Below are 19,488 nucleotides of genomic sequence, written 5' to 3'. Positions count from 1 at the left end.
AGCAGGCACGGGCTCTGCCCATAAAATAGGCTCTCCAGTGGCGCTTTAGGCCCAAGAGAAGTGGAGGTTCTCATTTTTGGTCGCAGTACTACTCCTGATTGCTGAGTTCATTCCAGGGTCTGAGCTAGAGTTAGGCCCATGACGGAAGAGACTGTTGAGACCCATGTACAGTTTAGCCATTAATGCCATCATAGTTATCAAAAAGTTTGTTAAAGTTATAGAACTTTGTTCTATAAGTCCCTCACTATAAGTAGATTTGTAAAAAATATTTTATAGATTTTGGTTGTGCCGGGTCTTAGTTGCGGCATACAGGATCTTCGTTGCAGCACACAGGATCTTTAGCTTGTGGCATGCATGTGGGATCGAATTCCCCGACCAGGGTTCAAACCCGGGCCCCCTGCATTGAGAGCCCTGAGTCTTACCCACTGTGCCATCAGGGAAGTCCCTATAAGTAGATTTTAAGTTCCTTCAGCACTTTGGCCTTTTTTCTGTCCCTGTAGTCCTCAGTAGAATGCATTCAAAGGATGCTAGATCATGGGGTGATGTCCTTCATTTAATATTTTTTGAATGTCTTTGCACAAGGTTAAGTGTGCTTTCAGGCTGTACTTCCTCATGATGGTTTCAAAAGAGCTTTTCCTTTTCTGTCTTGCACCTGGTCAGGGTGAAGTAACCATGCAGGCATTTCTAAAAGGCACATCTATCAGCAGTAAACCACCATTGACTAAGGATCGAGGAGTAGCTGCCACTGCCAGAAGTAGTGGAGAGAACAAGAAAGCTAAACCTGTTCCGTGGGTGGAAAAATAGTAAGAACGCTTTTGTTTTTGTTGAAATAGTTAATACATTATCTCTCTGACCAGTTTTGATCACTTTTTTTTTTTTAATTTAAGAGGAGGATGATTTGCCTTGTTTAAATGTTGCCTTAAAAGTCACCCAATTAAATAAGTCATAGAACCTTGGAACTGAAATGTACCTTAGAATAATCTAGTTGAATTCACGTATTTTCTGAATGAACTACAGCCTTCTCTGTAACTCAGGTCTACGGTTTTTGGGGCTGGGATACAGCAGTGAAGAAAACAGTTTCTATACGCTCTTAGGAGTTCGACTTAAGTCCAAATAATCTGTTCCTCTTTTCATTACTGATAGCTGAAAATTGTTGAGTTTTTGTTTATACATTTTTGGCAAAAACAGCACCTGGAATGGTTCTTTTTTTTTTTTTTTTTTTCGGTTAGCGGCCATGGCTCACGGGCCCAGCCGCTCTGTGGCACATGGGATCTTCCCGGACCAGGGCACGAACCCACGTCCCCTGCATCGGCAGGCGGACTCCGAACCACTGCGCCACCAGGGAAGCCCCTGAAGTGGCTCTTAAATTTCAGTCAGCTAAGTGATATTATAACAGGTAGTTGGAACCCCTGGTGTACCCTCAGTTATTACCAAAGGATTACAGATTACTTATAAGGCAAGTAAGGCCCTCATAAGTTTTGTTTGGCACCAACAATGCTTTTAAAAATGGGAAATTTCACATAAAAGTCTAGAAACTTTTCATTAAATAAATTAGACAAGGGGAAAAAAATCTAGATTTTCAGACTCAGGAGACTAGGCAGCACTAGATGCAAGTTATCACCTGAAAACACTTAGATGGATGTGTGTACTACTCATTTTGGAAAGGTCATATATTCCTCACTTCACCATAGTCCCTACTAGTGTCTCTTGTCTTACACTCGAATTCTTCACTCTTGTTATCTGCCTGGACTCTGCAGGTATTTGAATATGAAACCCTGGTTTATAATATACACTGGTTTTCCAAGATAACATTATCTGACATAAAATATCTGCCCGGCGTTGGCCTGATTAGTTAGAAAAGTATAAATCAAAGAAAAACTTTTGTTTAGTTAGCTAAGCACAGAGCCTGACTTAGGGTTGGGAGTATAACTTCGTTTAACATCATTAGTTAACAATGTAAGACAAAAATTACCCTCCATATTGGTTAAGCTGGTTATTTTGTTAACCCTCAATGAAGTGAATAGGTATGCATTTTTTGTGCAGTTAGGTGATAGGAGAAATTGGTATTAACCCATTAACAACATAGTAACATATATGTAACTTTGTTACCTATCTTTAGGTTGCTAAATAGGTCTCCCTTTTCAGTTTAGGGGCATGTTGTCAAAACATAATATTACTTTCTAGGCAAATGTTCATTTTACATTTTGAACCAGTTTGCATTTGTGATGTTATAAAATCCTTTTGCATAGTTTTTATAAGCACAACAGATATAAGCAATGCATCTGGAAAAGTGAAAAATTACTTCATTCCTCAGTATATATTTGCATAAAGTAAATATAGATGGGGTTTCCACATCCAATTATGAAAGTTTCTCATTTCATACTGATACGAGAGAGTTATCATTGATATTTTAGCAAAAGGAGAGACTTCTGTGGCTACTATAATACACTGAATAACTTCTCTCTCTCTTTTCTCCAGTCGCCCAAAATATGTGGATGAAGTTGCTTTCCAGGAAGAAGTGGTTGCAGTGCTAAAAAAGTCTTTAGAAGGAGCTGATGTGAGTAGCAGATGCTGTCTAAAGTCATTGGGAGATTTAATTTATTCACCCTCTTCCTTTATAGCCTCCGGCCCCCTTTAAATACTATCCTGTATATACAGTAGGCCCTTGATTACTATTTGTACAATGGATGATTAGTTCAACAAATATTTGTTGAGCATCTCCTTTCTGTTCTATGGCATTGTTATATGGTACTCAAGTGGAGATCATTGAGCAAGACAGACTAGGTCCCTTTGCTCGTGAGCTTTTATTTTGGTGGGGAGAGACACAGAAGAATAAACACGTAAGCAAAATAAATTATAGAATTATAGATAATGATATAGGCACTATAAGGGAGAGTCAAAGATTCTTTGACCGTATGATTGCTCACCTAATTTTAGGATTTGGTTTGAACTACAATACAAAAAAAATTGAGTCTTTAGTTCTGCTTATGGCATCATGTCCCCTGCTGTGATATGTGGGATAAAATGTCATTGAGTGACTTGCATTTTAGATTAATTCAGAGACAAACCATATGAAGAATTAGCAATTTAAAATTGTATATGATAAAGTGTTTTCAGAACTTAGTGGAAGAAGGGAAACAGTTGCAGGTGAAAGTGGGATGTGGTTTTTACTTTATTCCCAAGATTTTCTTCCCTCCTCTCAACCTGGCTGCTTTGAATTAGAGGTTCCTTGGTTTTTGCTGCCATTGGTCTCTTCCTGGAATTACACTGCAACAGTATATATTTTGAAAGAAGTTATATTTATAAAACTGTTGAAAATCTTTTTCTTTACCAGTGTTTTTTTGATTTGATCCAAATATCTTTAGCTTTTAATTTTATAATAGTATATAATTTAAATTGCATGGTAATATTTACACAGATTGCAGGACATGATGTATTTTTTTTTTTTTTTTCGGTATGCGTGCCTCTCACTGTTGTGGCCTCTCCCGTTGCGGAGCACAGGCTCCGGACGCGCAGGCTCAGCGGCCATGGCTCACGGGCCCAGCCGCTCCGCGGCATGTGGGATCTTCCCGGACCGGGGTACGAACCCGTGTCCCCCGCATCGGCAGGCGGACTCTCAACCACTGCGCCACCAGGGAAGCCCCATGATTTATTTTAATTGCTGGGATTCTCAGCTCTTTTGGCAAATGTAGTGGGATTATGATCCAGTTCTTTATACCATCTAATTTATGAGGCTGAACTAAGAACTTTCTTCTTTATCCACTTGTTTAATGATTTGTTTCTTTTCAGACTTAAGTTTTTTGAAACTTAAAGTTGAAGTAATTTTTTTAACTCTAAAGAGTAAAGGAAAAAATTCAATCCTTCATTTATATTAAAGGGTTTTACAGTAGAATTATAAGAGATTTTTCAGAAATCAATTTTTAGAACTGCTAGTCCATGTACAGTTCTTAAATGCATATATATATATATATATATATATATATATATATATACACACACACACATCAGACTGTTACATAATGTAGGGTTTAGTAATTTAACCATGTTTTAAAGGATTTAAATTATTTTATTAGTTGACTGGATGAATCATTACAACTACTGAGGTAGTTGGATCAAAATAACAGTTACAACCTTAAAAATGAAGACGCCTAGGAGGTTTTGCTTTTGCTTTTGTTTTTAAATAGTGAATCTCATAGTTTGTATCTTAAGCTGTATGTTACCAGTGTAACAGTAATAGTCTTTTAACTAATACATTTATATGTTGGTTTATTTACTTGGTGCATACTGAGTACTGTAGGAGATGCTGAGAATATAGATGTGAATAGAACAAATAAGGTTCTTGACCTTCTCAAGCTTCTCATATAGTGAGGTGAATGGGTATTTTACAATTAAACCTAACAGTTACATAAATAACAATAAATAATTGCAAATTACATCAAGTGCAACAAAGACCAGTGAGAGAATAACAGAGGAAACCCTCTTTAGACTGGGAGGTCAGGGAAGGCTTCTGACTTGTAATGCAGTAGGAGTTGCCAGACAGAAGAATGGAGTCAGACCCCAGCTCATGGGGGACAGCATATGTGCAGGCCAGAAAGTGCTTAGCTGTTGGAGGCCATTGTAAGTTGGAACTTAGAAAGTGTGAGAGGTGGTGAGCAGATCATGGACATCCTTGTAGGTTATGGTAAGCAGGGTGATTTTTTTGTCTGTTTTGTTTTTCTAAGTGGAGTATGAATAGGGTGAATAGCTTTAAGTAGCAAGCAGAGTGGCATCTGATTTGGGTGAAGAATGAATGGCTGGGAGGGGGGAAGGTTAGGCAAGAGTGGAAGCAAATAAACTATACTGCTTAGTTTCCTATGTGCAGTGATTTCCGTACATGAAAGAAATGTATAGTTTCATGGAGAAAGACAAATATATATCACTTATATTCGGAATCTAAAAGAAAATGATACAAATGAACTTATTTACAAAACAGAAACAGAATTAGTGAACAAACTTAATGGTTACCAGGGCGGAAGCGGTGGTGGGGGGATAGATTGGGAGTTTAGGGTTGACATGTACACATTGCTATATTTAAAATAGATAATCAACAAGGACCTGCTATATAGCATAGGGAACTCTGCTCAATACTCTGTAATAACCTAAATGGGAAAAGAATTTGAAAAAGAATAGATATATGTATAACTGAATCACTCTGCTGTACACCTGAAACACACAACATTGTATATCAGCTGTACTCCAATATGAAATAAAATTAAAAGAAAAAAAGAATGTCCAGTTTAATTACAGTGCTCATTAGAATTTAGTACATTTGTTAATCTGTACCACAGATCAGTTGGCTATTTGATAGGCGCCAAGCCAGCTAGGCTTAAGGTATAAAAGAAGATAACTAGTTATTTAATCTTATCCTGTCTTCCACTGATGAAATCTCCCTGATACATGCGGGTATCCGTACAGGCAGGGTATGTAATCATGATGTGGACCACGGCCTGGCACTTAAAAGATGCTTGGTTTTTTTTAATATTTCTGTTCTTGGAACTTTAGCTCATGCAAAGCCCCAGTATGCCATTTTCATTCCTTTTTCCTCAGTATTGGCCAAATCCAATTTGGTCTGTGTTCCTTTTGAAGCAACTGACATCTTTATAAAATATAAAATCTTGCCCAGTCCTGAGCCTAGGTGTGGGACAGGGAACTGACAGAAGCCTAGTATTCCCTTCAGAAATAAGAGGTTTTTAATTCCAGCTTTGAAAATCCCACCTAAGTATTAGATTAGGTGTAGAACAATCATAAATATTGATTCAGCTTAAGATATTAGAAAGATCTCTTAGGGAAAAATGATGGTGTTTGTGAAAAAGCAGGATTTAGTACTGTTGTTACTATGATACCAGTTATATTAAGAAATCCTTGTATTCAGATATATGTGCCCTATTAGGGAAGTCATTGCACTGTTCCATAGACATTTTCAGTCACTTTCACCTATTTGTGCCAGAATACAATTTTAAAAAAAATAAAATTTAACTTCTACAGCTCCCTAATCTCTTGTTTTATGGCCCACCTGGAACTGGAAAAACATCCACTATTTTGGCAGCAGCTAGGGAACTCTTTGGGTAAGTTGAAATCTCTCTCTCTCTCTTTTTTAAAGACTTGATGCTAAGAATCTCTGGTACTGCTTTTCATTCTCTAAAACTTTGCATTTGGTTTTTCTGTGAGGTTGTTGGGTTTATTTCTGTTCTGAATTTTTTAATAATCCAGCTGGCCCATTTCCAGTTCCTCCTCTCCAATAAATTAGCTTGCCTGTATCTTTTGTAACCTTTATTCTGAACCGTGTTCAAATGTTTGAGTGTACTACAAGGAGCCTTGTGATTTTTTTCATCACTTTAACTCTTTCATTATGATTTTGGAAACCAGAAGAGCCTATCTCCAGTCATGCTGATAGTTTCATGACTTTTAGTGGTCGTGTTCACATCTGTCGTGGAATTTGCTAGTTGATGCTACTGATGCGCACCACCCCTTCTTGAGTTCCTTCTTGCTCTGGACTTGCCAGGGCCTGCCTCTCGAGTGGCTGGGCCAGCTCCTTGCCCTCAAGTATCCTGAGTATAAGCAGAGTGTGTGGTAGTCCAGGTACAGCAGAAAATCTCTATGAGCCACCTTCTTATTCAGTCCTAGACTGACTGTCTCGGCTTAGCCAACTGTTGTAGTAGAGGAGCCCTTTACCTAAGGTTAAAAGACACGTATCAGCCATGTCTGATATCTATGCAACATGCACCAACATAACAAAGCCTATCTTTAATTAATCCAGAATTTTAATATCAGGCATATGGCCTAAGGGTACATCTGAAATCCTACACATGAAGATAATTAGATGCCTCTGAAACCACCAAATATATAAGGATAATCAGTTCTGTTGAAATGTGAAGGAGGACAAAAGGGGGAAGCTGCTCTGAACTGAGGATTTTATTTGACAGCAACTTTCATTTTCCCAAGGAAATTTTAAGAGAGGTTTTTTGATTATTCTACAACTCAATCAGTTAGATCCAGTCTGAATCATCCTTAGCGATGTAGTCATCATGAAACTGTTAAGTATAGTTTATTATTGGTTGTTCTACAGTAGGTTAGTCCAAATTATATAACTTGTAAAATATTTTTTTTAAATGTTTGTCTTGATAGACCTAAAAGGCCTTAACTATAAATTCCACATTTAATAGTATATGTGGTTTTAAAATAGAAAATACATGCACAGAGCTTTCTAGATGTTTATGCCCATAGAAAAATGCGTAGGATATCATGCTATTTAGGAAAAATAAAGACGAAATCCCAGCTCTTTTTTTTCTATTAAAAAAAATATACACATATATATAGAAAAATAACTAGAAGGAAGTCTTCAAAACAGGGTTTGGCAGTGTGTGCCAGGTATTTTTATTTTCTTTTGAGTTCTCAGATTTTCCTACAGTAACTTTTAATAGTTTTTTTTTAAAAAACTCACTTAAAAATTAACTGTTCATTTTTGATCCAGTAATTTTCCTTACAGCAAACTACTTTATGGAAATAATTCAAAATATGCTACATTGCAGCATTATTTAAAATTGTAACATTTAAAACTATCTAAATGTCTAATAACAGAAGGATGTTAAGTAAATGATGGTACAATCTTAGGTTAGAAAGTCATATAGCTATTAAAATGGTTTTTACAGTGTTTATCATGACATGGCAAGACGCTTATGATACAGTCCAAAGTGGAAAATTGACTTAAAATTTAGTACATTATCATCTATTTTTTTAAATGCATGGAAAAAAGCCAGAATGTTAACTGTATGCCTTTGCAAAAGAGAAAATACATAATGAATTGTATACCTTCTATTCATATTGTTTACTAGGTGTATTTTAAACTACTGAAAAACGTATAAATGTTAAAATATGGTATAAACCTGGGTTACTTATATGCTCTATGATGTTTCATAATTTTTTTTCATTTTGACATAGGCCTGAACTTTTTCGATTAAGAGTTCTTGAGTTAAATGCATCTGATGAACGTGGAATACAAGTAGTTAGAGAGAAAGTGAAGAATTTTGCCCAATTAACTGTGACAGGAAGCCGTTCAGAGTAAGTAAGCTCACCTTCCCTTCTCTATACCATGTCATTGTATTTGTTTAAAAAACATGTTTCTGCCAGATTTTCAACTTCTTTTTCATGTTAGATTGTATTTTTATCTAAATTATTTAAACCTAGAAATGACATTTCCATTATAGTAACTAATTTTAAGTTATTTAGCTGTCAAGGGGTTTTAATCGATATTTGTCTAAGGAGTATTTATTAATCAAATGTGATGGTTTGGTTGTACACTTATAATAAAAATCCTGTGATGTTTGCCATTATGTTATTTTTTAAAAGTCCTATCATATATCTTAAACTTCAGTGTATATTTCATAGTTGGTGACAGTGTAAAACCTTGTCCAAACTGGGACACATTTGAGTGAAAAAGGAGTTGTTACTAATAATAATTCAATAGGGGTGTTTACGCAACTGTGTATACTCCTTAGGTTGCAAAGTTCCAAGGTTAAATTTTTGGTACCTGGCATATATTTAAATTTGTATCAGAGCACACTTAGGAATTTGTAGAAAGTGAATAACACAATTTTTGATATCCACCTTGGATTGACAATGTATATAAATCACATACATGATAAGGGACTTAGATCAAGAATAAAGAACCCTTACGGGGCTTCCCTGGTGGCGCAGTGGTTGAGAGTCCGCCTGCTGATGCAGGGGACACGGGTTCGTGCCCCGGTCCGGGAGGATCCCACATGCCGCGGAGCGGCTGGGACCGTGAGCCATGGCTGCTGAGCCTGCGCGTGCGGAGCACAAAGACAACCCAATTTAAAAATGGGCAAAGGATCTGAATAGACATTACTCTAAGGAAAATACACAAATGGTCAATAAGCATATCAAAACATGCTCGTCAACATCATGAGCCATTAGAGAAATGCAAATCAAACCCATGATGAAATACCACTTTACACCCACTAGGATGGCTGTAATCAAAAAGACAGAAAATAAGTATCAGCAAGGATGTGGAGAAATTGGAACCCTTATACATTGCTGGTTGGAATGTAAAATGGTGCAGCCATCTTGAAAACAGTTTGGCAGTTCTCCTATGAGTTACCATATGACCCAGCAATTCCAGTCCTAGAATATATACTGACAAGAAATGAAAACATATACACATGTACACAAATGTTCATATCAGCATTATTCACAGTAGTCAAAACATGGAAACAACCCAGTATCCATCAACTAAAGAATGAATGAAACGTAGTATATCCATCCATTTGCCATAGTATTTGACAATAAAAAGAAATGAAGTAATGATATACAACAACATAACAACATGGATGAACCTCGAAAACATTAAGCGAAAGAAGCCAATCACAAAAGACAATGTATTAAGTTGACAACATGTGGTTCCATTTATATGAAGTGTCCAGAACAGACAAATCTGTGGAAACAAAGAGATTCCTGATTGCCTATGGCTGGGACAGTTGGGAGAGAAAAAAATGACTCCTAAGGGTCACAGGGTTTCCTTTTGGGGTGATGAGAATGTTCTAAAATTAGATTGTGATAATGATGTGTGAATTATAACTCCTTTGTGTTTCTCTGAATCAGTGGGAAGCCATGTCCTCCTTTTAAAATTGTGATCCTGGATGAAGCAGATTCTATGACCTCAGCTGCTCAGGCAGCTTTAAGACGTACCATGGAGAAAGAGTCTAAAACCACCCGATTCTGTCTCATCTGTAACTATGTCAGTCGGTATGTGTAATGCCCTCAAGGTGGATGCACGGCAGCCTTATTTTGATAGCCCCAAATAGGGAGAGAAAAAATTTAAATGTTTCAAGGCTACATTAGTTTCTCCATCACATCTTGTTTTTTTTTTAACATCTTTATTGGGGTAAAATTGCTTTACAAAGGTGTGTTAGTTTCTGCTTTGTAACAAAGTGAATCAGTTATCTCCATCAAATCTTGATTTGTTCTTGACAAAAATGAGTTCTTCTGGGGAGTTTCTTCTTTAGACGCTGAGTTGTTTTTTCCAATATTTTACAGAATAATTGAACCTCTGACCTCTAGATGTTCTAAGTTCCGCTTCAAACCTCTGTCAGATAAAATTCAACAGCAGCGATTACTAGACATCGCTGATAAAGAACATATCAAAATTAGCAATGAGGTAATCACTTATTACTATTGTAAATTACTAATTCCTTTGATGAATGCCTATGAAGAGGCACTTCCTGAAAGTCAAATTTGTGTTGCTTCAATTTCTGATGCCGATTCTTCAGGCAAAGTTAAGCTAAATAAACAATGTCTAGGAATTACTGGTTCAGCCTTTCTGTTGCTACTAGAAGTTTATTATCTGTCAATACTTCAGAGACCCAAAGCTGAGGCAGATTTCACGTTAGGATGCAAATTCTGCGACAGCCAATCTCTGCATGACAGCGTACTCCACTTGTCATTACCCATACTCCACTGCAAGGACTAATTTGGTATGATGAAATTCTGGCAGTAATAGAATGTATAGGCCCTTATTCATTATAACAGAACTTAACTGTAATTTGAATTCTCCTTGATGTATGTAATCATGGCTGTCTCCATGAATTCTGCCACTATAGAACTGACGTTCCTTCAAAAATGGAAATAGATTTTGTTTTTCCCCCAATACATCCTTAATTGGCCATTAACAGGTTAAAGAACTTTTTTCTCTTCAGGGACTAGCTCATCTTGTTAAAGTGTCAGAAGGAGACTTAAGGAAAGCCATTACATTTCTTCAAAGTGCTACTCGATTAACAGGTGGAAAGGAGGTCACAGAAAAGGTGATCACAGACATTGCTGGGGTAAGAGCACTGGATATTCTGAAATTTTTAATTTGCTTTTTTGTGGCTTTTAGAAAAATTTTAATTCTTATATATATATGGAGTGCTTATTATGTGCTTAGTCCCATTCAGGCTGCTGTAACAAATGCCATAGGCTGAGTGGCTTATAAACAAAAATCAGTTCCAGAGGCTGGGAATCCAAGATCAAGGTGCCCGCAGATTGAGTGCCTGAGGACACACTTCCTAGTTGAGTAGACTCCTAGTTCACGCATGGCCTTTACCTCCCTGCACCGTCCTGTGGCAAAAAGCAGCTTTCTGAGCCTTTTTTAGGAGCACTAATCCCATTCATGAGGGTTCCACTCTCCTATCACCTGCCAAAGGTGCCACCTCCAAATACATTAGGGATTTTTAACATGAATTTTGAGGGAATATAAACATTTGTACCATTCTGGGAGTTAGCAGAATGCTTCAGGCAGCAGGGATGTGGCAGATGTATCTAACAGATGTCAGATGTTAACAGATACCCCTTTTCTTATAAAGGAAAAAGGGTCATATCCAACTTATAATTAAATCATTAAAGGAATTCTCTTGTGCCACACCCTTGTCTTCAGGTTTCATTTTGTATTGTAATGAAACATAAACCAACCCATCTCTGCATTTTGTTAGTGGCATCTTAGAAACAGGATGTTTCCAGAGTTTGTTTCAGGTCCAGTAGCTTTCTCCATCACCTATCTGAAGACCAGATGAAGCATAAGGGTTAAAGCTGACCCTTTGTCAGTTCTTTGCCCACCCAGCTCCGTATTTATGGATTCAGTATCAGGTAACAGTTCCACGCTTGAAGTGGCACATGTCCTAGCACAGAACACCAGGGAGTTTGCACAGGCTTGGCAGAGAAACAAGTCAACTGTCTTCACCCAGAAACTTTATGCTTTATTTTTAATTAATTCATTCTTTAATTATTTTAGGTAATACCAGCTGAAACAATTGATGGAGTATTTGCTGCATGTCAGAGTGGCTCTTTTGACAAACTAGAAGCTGTGGTAAAGGTAAAGACACTTTACTAACCTGGCGGGGAGGGATGGAAATCATACCAAAATCATTTTCTTTTCTGCTACAGGACTTAATAGATGAGGGTCATGCAGCAACTCAGCTTGTAAATCAACTTCATGATGGGGTTGTAGAAAATGATAACCTTTCTGATAAACAGAAATCTGTCATTACAGAAAAACTCGCTGTAAGTAGGCATCTTCTACATTTCAGCACAGCATACACACCTGAGAGGGAAATTACTTACTAATCTTTCATTTTCTTGTAGGAAGTTGATAAATGTTTAGCAGATGGTGCTGATGAACATCTACAGCTGATCGGCCTCTGCGCAACTGTCATGCAGCAGTTAACTCAGAATTGTTAAAACATATTCAGCATGTATTTTTGTGAACAATTTAAAATAAAATGACTAAAGCACCTTTAAAGTGAATATACAATTTATTTAACATTCAAACTTCATTAAGACATGTGCAATATGGCAATTTTACTGGGGTAAACGTTTAACCCTATCTAGGATGATTGCTTGCTGGGGCTTAGCAACAGGGTCCAGTTCACACTTAGCACTAATTAAATACTTTATTGAATAAATATAATACCAAACAAAATGCATTCAAATGCTTTCTAAAAAAAATCAATTTTAAGGGCCTTTCTATTCAGGCTAATGCCAAACACAATAAAGGTAGATATGCTAGTTTAACATAATTGGCTGACTTTATACAGCACTTATATCTTTTAGTCCACAAGTATATTATTAAATGATAGAGAACATCTAATACAACCATTTCTACAGAACTAGGAAATAAATTTCTAAGGAAGAAAGATTTTACAGACCCCATCTTTTATACCCACCCCAACAGTCTAACTCTAAAGAGGATAAAGCCAATGACTTTCCTCACAAGAGCTCACGACTAACGTCGCTTTGCTATCAAAATCTGTATTTCTGATCCGTTATGAGCATTGAGACAAGATTCAAATATTTCCAAAGAAAGAAGCACAATGCACGTTGTGATCGCCTATTCAGCAACAGCGAGCACTGCATTCCAAACTATCTCATCCCAGGAATTAAATAAGGTCAGCCACATTCATTGGCATTTCCTCCACTGTAGTATTGTAGAAAGTCTCAATGTCACGAAGAATCCTCTTGTCTTCTTCAGTAACAAAGTTTATAGCCACACCTTTCCTCCCAAATCGACCCCCTCTGCCAATTCTGTGTAAGAAAAAGAAATCAGCAATTAGAATATACTACTTCACATGCTGCATGAACTACTGAACATGATGATCCACTTGTTAACCAGCAGCTGCTGTTTACTTATCAAGGTTATAGTTCGTGCTTCTAATTGGAGCACTAGCTGCTAATCAATATCTAGAGAAAAAAATCTTCCTTTGCAGTTAGTGCCAAAAGGATTCAAGGCTTGTCTGGCTGCAAAATGAGATTTTATCAAGTATCTTGAGCATTATTATTATTATTATTATTTTAAAGCAGATGACAGTATTGTGTTTGGGGTAGTGAATTTAAAGCCCATACCAAAGTGGGCCAGCCAAGAGCAGATGTCAGCCTGGGACAGATGTAAAACACCAGGGATAAAACAAAAAGAACAGTTATGTAATCCATTTCGACGCACTTCTGGAACTGTAAACTGCAAATACAAATGCTGCAAGGTTAACTACTGTCTAAAACTTACAACTTTTTCCAGTGGGAAAACAAATATTTGGTATGGTGACCCAAACTTATCACTGCTTTTTTGCTCAGTTTCACACGTTATAACTGAAATTACTCAAACGTGTTTACCTCCAAAAACAGCTTTCTAACCTTCCTGATAGAAACCAGACAATACAAACCACCTAATAGGCTAGTATACAAAATGCCTTGGCTGGAGCATCTTAAAATATCAAATAATCATGACAAAAGAAAAACAAATATAAATACCGACTCGCTCTTTATTCAAACAGTGTGCTGTTTCGCTTATGATTCCACGTCCTAAATTACGTCAACGCCGTTTCTGAGCGCCATCTCGTCATCAACTGCTGCTATCGACCCCTGTATTTTTTAAAAAGTCTTTTTTTACATCATATAACAAAGTACAATTCAATTTACTTAGGGATAAAGCCACTATAACTAAACCAGGGACTGCTCAAATTGCTACCAGATGACACCAAGAAAATCCCAACTATAGAGGAATCACCAAGAAAGCACATGGACACGGACACGAGCATCACTAAAAAATACAGCTCAAAAATAAGCTAAGACCAACTGATCTAAAACAACCTTATCTGTATGTATAGAGTCCACAATTTGGGCAACATTCACAACTGTTTTCCCACTGTGTATGACCAATCTTCCCAAGTACAATTTTAATTACACCCTACCAAGTTACTATGTCATATTACTCAATTCCCTGATTTGAGGTTACCTTTCAGACAAATCAGTCAGTAGAAAAGCAAAGTATGAATTTTACCAGTACAGTAAAGTCAAGATGCCATCTACTTACCTGTGAATATAGTTTTCACGATTGGTAGGTAGATCATAGTTTATAACCAATGACACTTGTTGCACATCAATCCCACGAGCCTGAAATACAATGACGATGTTCAAATTCTAACTGAAATACTAGACACCTATGTAATGTAGGCCACAAAATAGTAATGAACTATACTAAGTGGTATAGCTCACTGTGGAGTGTGGTCTTTTCTTTATTCTCCCAAATAGCACAGAATTGGTAAAGGTTATTAAAAAACCTTCCCCCCAAACAAACTTTTGGTGAATTAAAAAGAGCAGTGAAAGACTTACCAACAAGTCAGTAGTGATCAGAACACGGCTTGACCCTGATCGGAATTCCCTCATGATAACATCTCTTTCCTTCTGGTCCATGTCACCATGCTGCAAAGGAACAAACCTATTAATTCAAGAATCACCAATCAAATCAACATTTAATCTTATCAACATGTATGAGACCAAGCGTCCCTGGCTGCTACAGGGGTACAGCAGACAGGTATAGTTAAGAAACAACTTTATTTTGAGCAGGGGGAACGACAACACAGCACTTAGCAGCTATATTGTAGTCTAAATCCTGCTTTAATGAAGGTAGACTTAAGTTACCATTACTAGGTTAGAATACCTCTTACCAGAGCAGAAACTGTGAAATCCCTGGCATGCATTTTCTCAGTGAGCCAGTCCACCTTACGCCTTGTATTGAGAAAAATAACAGCCTGTGTAATCGTCAGTGTCTCATACAAGTCACAAAGTGTATCCAACTTCCATTCCTACAGTATTTCAAAGAGAAAGTTAACAGTAATGAACATGATTGTTTCCAACTTACATTCATTAGAAACTCATTATTAGATTGGTCTAAAGACATATTGCACCAAATCTTAAGACAAAGGACATTGGACATTAAGAAAGAGGTCCACCCCAGTCTTTTACAACCTAGTGCAGTTACTCTTCTTCTTGTGTGTACTCTGCTAGCATTATTACAAAAACCAAGATGTGATCCTAGTTTCTGTAATTTTAGCACAGTGCTTATTCAAGAAGGTAAAAAAAAAGGGGGCTACATTTTTATGTTTGACAATTAGACAAATTACCTCTCTTTCAACATTAATATAAAACTGTTTAATTCCTTCAAGGGTCAATTCTTCCTTTTTCACCAGAATTCGAATGGGATCTCTCATGAATTTTTTGGTCACTTCCAACACATCCGTTGGCATTGTGGCAGAAAGCAACACCACCTTAAAAAAAAAATTCACCATGCTGTCACACGTCACGCAAGTAGTTAGCACAACTTGGCACAATACTCGACGAAAAAAAATCTTTTGAGACCAAGCATCTCTGAGCATGGAATTGTGACAGTTATGCATCAGTTGCTTTTGCTTTCAGGGGGAATGACAACAGAACACTTCAGTTATGTTGTAATAATACCTGCATTAAACCTAACCTCCAGCTATTTTAAGAGTGTGAGTGAAATAAAGCTCACCTGAATACTTGTATTTAATTTTTGGAAAATCTCATAGATTTGATCCTTAAACCCTCGGCTCAGCATTTCATCTGCTTCATCCAAAACAAACATTTTGATCCATTTTGGAGCTGTTTAAAATAAAGTCATACTATCATCTCTAGGTTTTCAGGCATGCTATTTACTTTATAATAGTAAAACCAAACTATATTCGACAAGCAATACTTACAAAGGTATCTTCTGTTTAACATATCAAACACTCTCCCTGGTGTACCAACAACAATATGTGGTGCTTCAGCCTGAAGTTTCTGCATTTCATTTCGAACATTGGTTCCACCAATGCAGGCATGACAAGTTGCTCCCATATAGTCTCCAAGTGCCAGAATTACCTTTTGGATCTGAAAGCCAAAAGCCTGATTATTATCCAGCAGAATTACTAGTTCTGTGACTTAACTTCCAAAGCATAATGGCAAATATCTGGTCTACAAACAGCTCTAATGCATGCAGAGCATTTAACTACTTCCGAGCTTAAAATGCAGACCAATCTAAATGCCTCAAGATAAACTTCCCTGAAAACATCTTGTGCCCTGTCAAACTTGAGATCCTGTTGCCCCAGGTACCAGCTACGTAACTAAAAACATTTCCTACTGTTATTCTTCATTGTGTATTAAAGTGTAAACCACGGTAAAACAATTTTTCCCGTAGCACTGCGACGTAATCTTGGCTTTAATAAACCCTACAGATGTATTAGCACGGTTTTACTTCAAACCAATATGGCAGTGAGCTCTGAAAACATAGCATGCAACAGATACATCACAAACTACTAAGACAGTCAAATAACATGTCACTGTAGTTTTCATGTTGCACAACTGCATTCAAACTTGAAAATGAGAACAGGTCCAGTCCACCCTGAACAAAAACTTGTTTCTCAATCTGTTACACAACCCTGCAAACCATACCTGCACACCCAGTTCCCGTCTGACTGTTTAGCTTTCAACAAACTCCCTGCATGCACAGTTAAAAGGAGGGCTCTGCAGGACAAATTTATACTAAGCTTTAAATTCTTCACAATTGTGAAACCTGAAACCTGTACAACACACAAGCAGTTTTTTTGAACTACACTATCAATACCTGTTGAGCCAGTTCTCTGGTGGGGGCCAATACTAGTGCTTGGGTCTCCTTGAACTCAATCTCCAACTGTTGCAGGATGGAAATAGCAAATGTGGCTGTCTTGCCAGTACCTGACTGAGCTTGAGCAATCACATCATACCCTAAAAAAAGTAGGATACACATTTACTGATCCCACATCAAACCGCCACTTCTAGTTTACACCACGTATTCCATTTGGAACATGAATTATGCCCAAATAATCAAGTGATCAGCAATGAGTATTCTCTTCATTTCAGGTCAGTCCCGAAAGATGATTGCCATCATTTCACTTTAAGGAATACAAATAGGTGCTAGTCCCCCAGAAGGTAATTTTCCCATATTAAAGAGAAAAAGGTGCACGTCCTATGCAGAACAGGGAATTCATTTTTAAGAAGCACCAACGAGTCTTTTACCTTTAATACACGGGATAATAGCTCTCTGCTGAATAGCTGATGGCTTCTCAAAACCATAAGCATAGATGCCTCGAAGAAGAGACTCCTTTAAATTCATATCATCAAAGTTATCAACAATTTCATTCCAGTTACTCTGAAAAGTTAAAAAAAAAAACAAAAAAGGAATAAACGGATGAACAAACTCACCTTTCCAAAGTTCCAAATTCCACACCCATTTCTTACCTCGATGACACCATCGGGCTCCATTCCCTCGGGGCCGCCATGTTCTCTGCTGACAAAAATACTGCTGTTAGAACGTCCCTTCCCCAAACCCCTGCAACTGCACACTGAGGGGAAGAGAAGCTCTTTCTCATCCGGTCGCTCTCCCCCGCACGTGTACACTTCCCAAACGAGCCAAGGCAGCTGGTGCCGCAGGGCACACGATGTACTGCGCGGCCGCTCAAAGGTTAGGAACCGGGGACGCCCGGAAAGGCCCCACGGACGCCGGCCCTTCCCCCCAGGCCTGAGCGCCAGGCGCTCCCCTCTCGGCAGTGCACCGTCTCGCGAGAGCTCCACGCGCCGAGCTCCGCCCCTAACAATGCGCAAGCCGTAGTGATTGACGCGGGCCTAGGCCCGGCTAGGCCTTGCCAACGGCTCGCCGGGGCCCCTTTGCCGGCCCGGCCCCATCCGGCCTCCGGCCGCCGCTGCCGTCCTGCCCCCACCCAACCTACTGCCTAGCGCTCCCAAACCGCGCCGCTGGCCGCCAATAGAGCTTTACACAGCCCAGTTACACCGTACCGACTGCGGACTGCGCCACGGCTGCCAATAAATGCCGGGCTCCGTATGGGCAGGGGAAACGGCCGCGATTTCAAGGCGTCTTCGGGAAAACACACTCTTTCACCACCTCGTTTTCTTACCCGTCTCCCCACAATCTGGGCCCTACCTATCATGGAAGCTTCTCGACAAAACACAGGAGTACTGTACCCCAAAGCCACGCCTATGAACCCGGGGTTCCCTGCCTCCTCTCCATCTATTACAACCTCCTCCAGCGCCTTAGGACCTGTACCACAGAGCACCACCACCACCACCGAGGAAGCGGCATACCTGTTATAATCCGCGGAGCTACCAGACATGATCCGAGGAACCACTCAGTGCCTGACTGGAAAGGCAGAAGGGCCGCACCACCCGTTTTTTATAGGCTCGCGGCCGGGACCCGTTTTCTGCGGAGGAATTTTCCCGTCGTTCTTCGACCAGCCACAAAATTGTGATCCTGCGGTGCTTATCTCAGAAAATATCCTGAGCAAATCGGTGGGAAAAACCAAATTTAGTTATTTGTCGATCTTACGGCGTTGCTGAACATCCCAAGACCCTGGCGGGGGATGTTGGGACTCTTTGCTCTGCGGCGGAAGAATATTGCAGCAAGCGATAGGAAGAACCGCTTTCCCCGCCCGCCCTGCTCCTACGGGGTTTCCGCGTCTCCGAAGCAGAGGCGGCCGGGCCGCCGGGCTAGACCGGGAGGCGGAAGGCTGGGGCGCGCCGGACGGTTGGCAGTCCGGCTTTCCCGCCGGACAGTGGGACCAGGCTCGCCGGTTCCGCAGTGCTCGGTACCGGAGGGGCAGGCACGTCCACACTCTGCACTGGAGGGGAATCGGGCTGTTGCGCTCGTTCCCACCGCTACTTAACTTGACGGTAAAGAGCCGCCTGGCCTTTGGCCCGAGCGTTTAACATCCTTCAGACCTTGACAGTGAAACTCCTGCTACGGAAAATGTCGGCTGCCCAGCAAGCCCCAGAAGATCCGGTTTACCGTCCAGCGTGCCGGGCGAGAAGAAATATGTAGTGTCCTCTGCAGATGTCTCTGGAGCAGCCAACTCCATTCTTCTTATGTTGCCTCTGCTCTTCTCTCGCTCTCTTTTTAAAATAATGCTTATAATTTTAACAAGTGTGGGAAATGCCTGATAAAATCACTGTAAACTTTTGCTTATGTAGGGGTAATGTTCCTTGTAACTCAGGAATTTAAATGGATGCTTCCGGCCTGCATGCTGCTTTGGGACTACACAGGTTTTGGTTATGGTCTTTCTTTTTTTTTTTTTTTTTTTA

The 19,488-nt window shown here is 39.2% G+C and overlaps 2 protein-coding genes and 4 non-coding genes across 9 annotated transcripts in view; 1 reads left to right on the top strand and 5 right to left on the bottom strand.

Annotated features, from left to right (window-relative positions):
- RFC4 (replication factor C subunit 4) overlaps window positions 1–12,328 on the top strand; it is a 13,287-nt gene extending 959 nt beyond the window's left edge. The window contains exons 2-11 of the mRNA XM_024767786.1: window positions 661–803; window positions 2,479–2,557; window positions 6,025–6,104; window positions 7,978–8,097; window positions 9,658–9,801; window positions 10,093–10,213; window positions 10,752–10,877; window positions 11,822–11,902; window positions 11,974–12,090; window positions 12,172–12,328. Of these exons, the coding sequence (XP_024623554.1) occupies window positions 673–803; window positions 2,479–2,557; window positions 6,025–6,104; window positions 7,978–8,097; window positions 9,658–9,801; window positions 10,093–10,213; window positions 10,752–10,877; window positions 11,822–11,902; window positions 11,974–12,090; window positions 12,172–12,267 (1,095 nt within the window). The 5' untranslated portion in view covers window positions 661–672 and the 3' untranslated portion in view covers window positions 12,268–12,328. The remainder of the gene's footprint in view (window positions 1–660; window positions 804–2,478; window positions 2,558–6,024; window positions 6,105–7,977; window positions 8,098–9,657; window positions 9,802–10,092; window positions 10,214–10,751; window positions 10,878–11,821; window positions 11,903–11,973; window positions 12,091–12,171) is intronic.
- EIF4A2 (eukaryotic translation initiation factor 4A2) lies at window positions 12,323–18,606 on the bottom strand. 4 transcript variants are annotated; one of them, XR_003006260.1, is made up of 12 exons: window positions 18,496–18,594; window positions 17,635–17,683; window positions 17,413–17,545; window positions 16,982–17,121; window positions 16,080–16,248; window positions 15,872–15,981; window positions 15,483–15,626; window positions 15,027–15,164; window positions 14,692–14,781; window positions 14,393–14,472; window positions 13,831–13,941; window positions 12,323–13,110 (listed from the first exon to the last, which is right to left on the bottom strand). XR_003006260.1 is itself a non-coding variant. In XM_024767768.1 (11 exons), the coding sequence occupies exons 1-11, from the start codon at window positions 18,522–18,524 to the stop codon at window positions 12,966–12,968; spliced, it is 1,224 nt and encodes a 407-aa protein (XP_024623536.1). In that variant the 5' UTR covers window positions 18,525–18,606; the 3' UTR covers window positions 12,323–12,965. The 4 variants fall into 4 exon arrangements, 2 of the variants coding, with proteins under 2 accessions (XP_024623536.1, XP_024623532.1); XR_003006261.1 differs by having other exon boundaries at window positions 12,997–13,110; window positions 13,835–13,941; XM_024767768.1 differs by lacking the exon at window positions 13,831–13,941 and having other exon boundaries at window positions 17,635–17,680; window positions 18,496–18,606.
- On the bottom strand, window positions 14,526–14,665 carry LOC112415758 (small nucleolar RNA SNORA4). Its single transcript, XR_003006369.1, has one exon. It is a non-coding gene; the product is annotated as a small nucleolar RNA SNORA4 (small nucleolar RNA).
- On the bottom strand, window positions 14,846–14,977 carry LOC112415800 (small nucleolar RNA SNORA63). The gene has a single exon (XR_003006381.1). It is a non-coding gene; the product is annotated as a small nucleolar RNA SNORA63 (small nucleolar RNA).
- Window positions 15,256–15,434, bottom strand: LOC112415773 (small nucleolar RNA SNORA81). Its single transcript, XR_003006373.1, has one exon. It is a non-coding gene; the product is annotated as a small nucleolar RNA SNORA81 (small nucleolar RNA).
- Window positions 17,223–17,291, bottom strand: LOC112415784 (small nucleolar RNA SNORD2). Its single transcript, XR_003006376.1, has one exon. It is a non-coding gene; the product is annotated as a small nucleolar RNA SNORD2 (small nucleolar RNA).
- Window positions 18,607–19,488: the final 882 nt, after the last annotated feature.

The sequence above is a fragment of the Neophocaena asiaeorientalis genome, unplaced genomic scaffold (genome assembly GCF_003031525.2).
Source record: "Neophocaena asiaeorientalis asiaeorientalis breed wild unplaced genomic scaffold, Neophocaena_asiaeorientalis_V1.1 scaffold225, whole genome shotgun sequence".
NCBI lineage: Eukaryota > Metazoa > Chordata > Mammalia > Artiodactyla > Phocoenidae > Neophocaena > Neophocaena asiaeorientalis.
The sequence above is the reverse complement of the archived record's forward strand: the minus strand, read 5'-3'. Positions and strand labels throughout refer to the sequence as shown.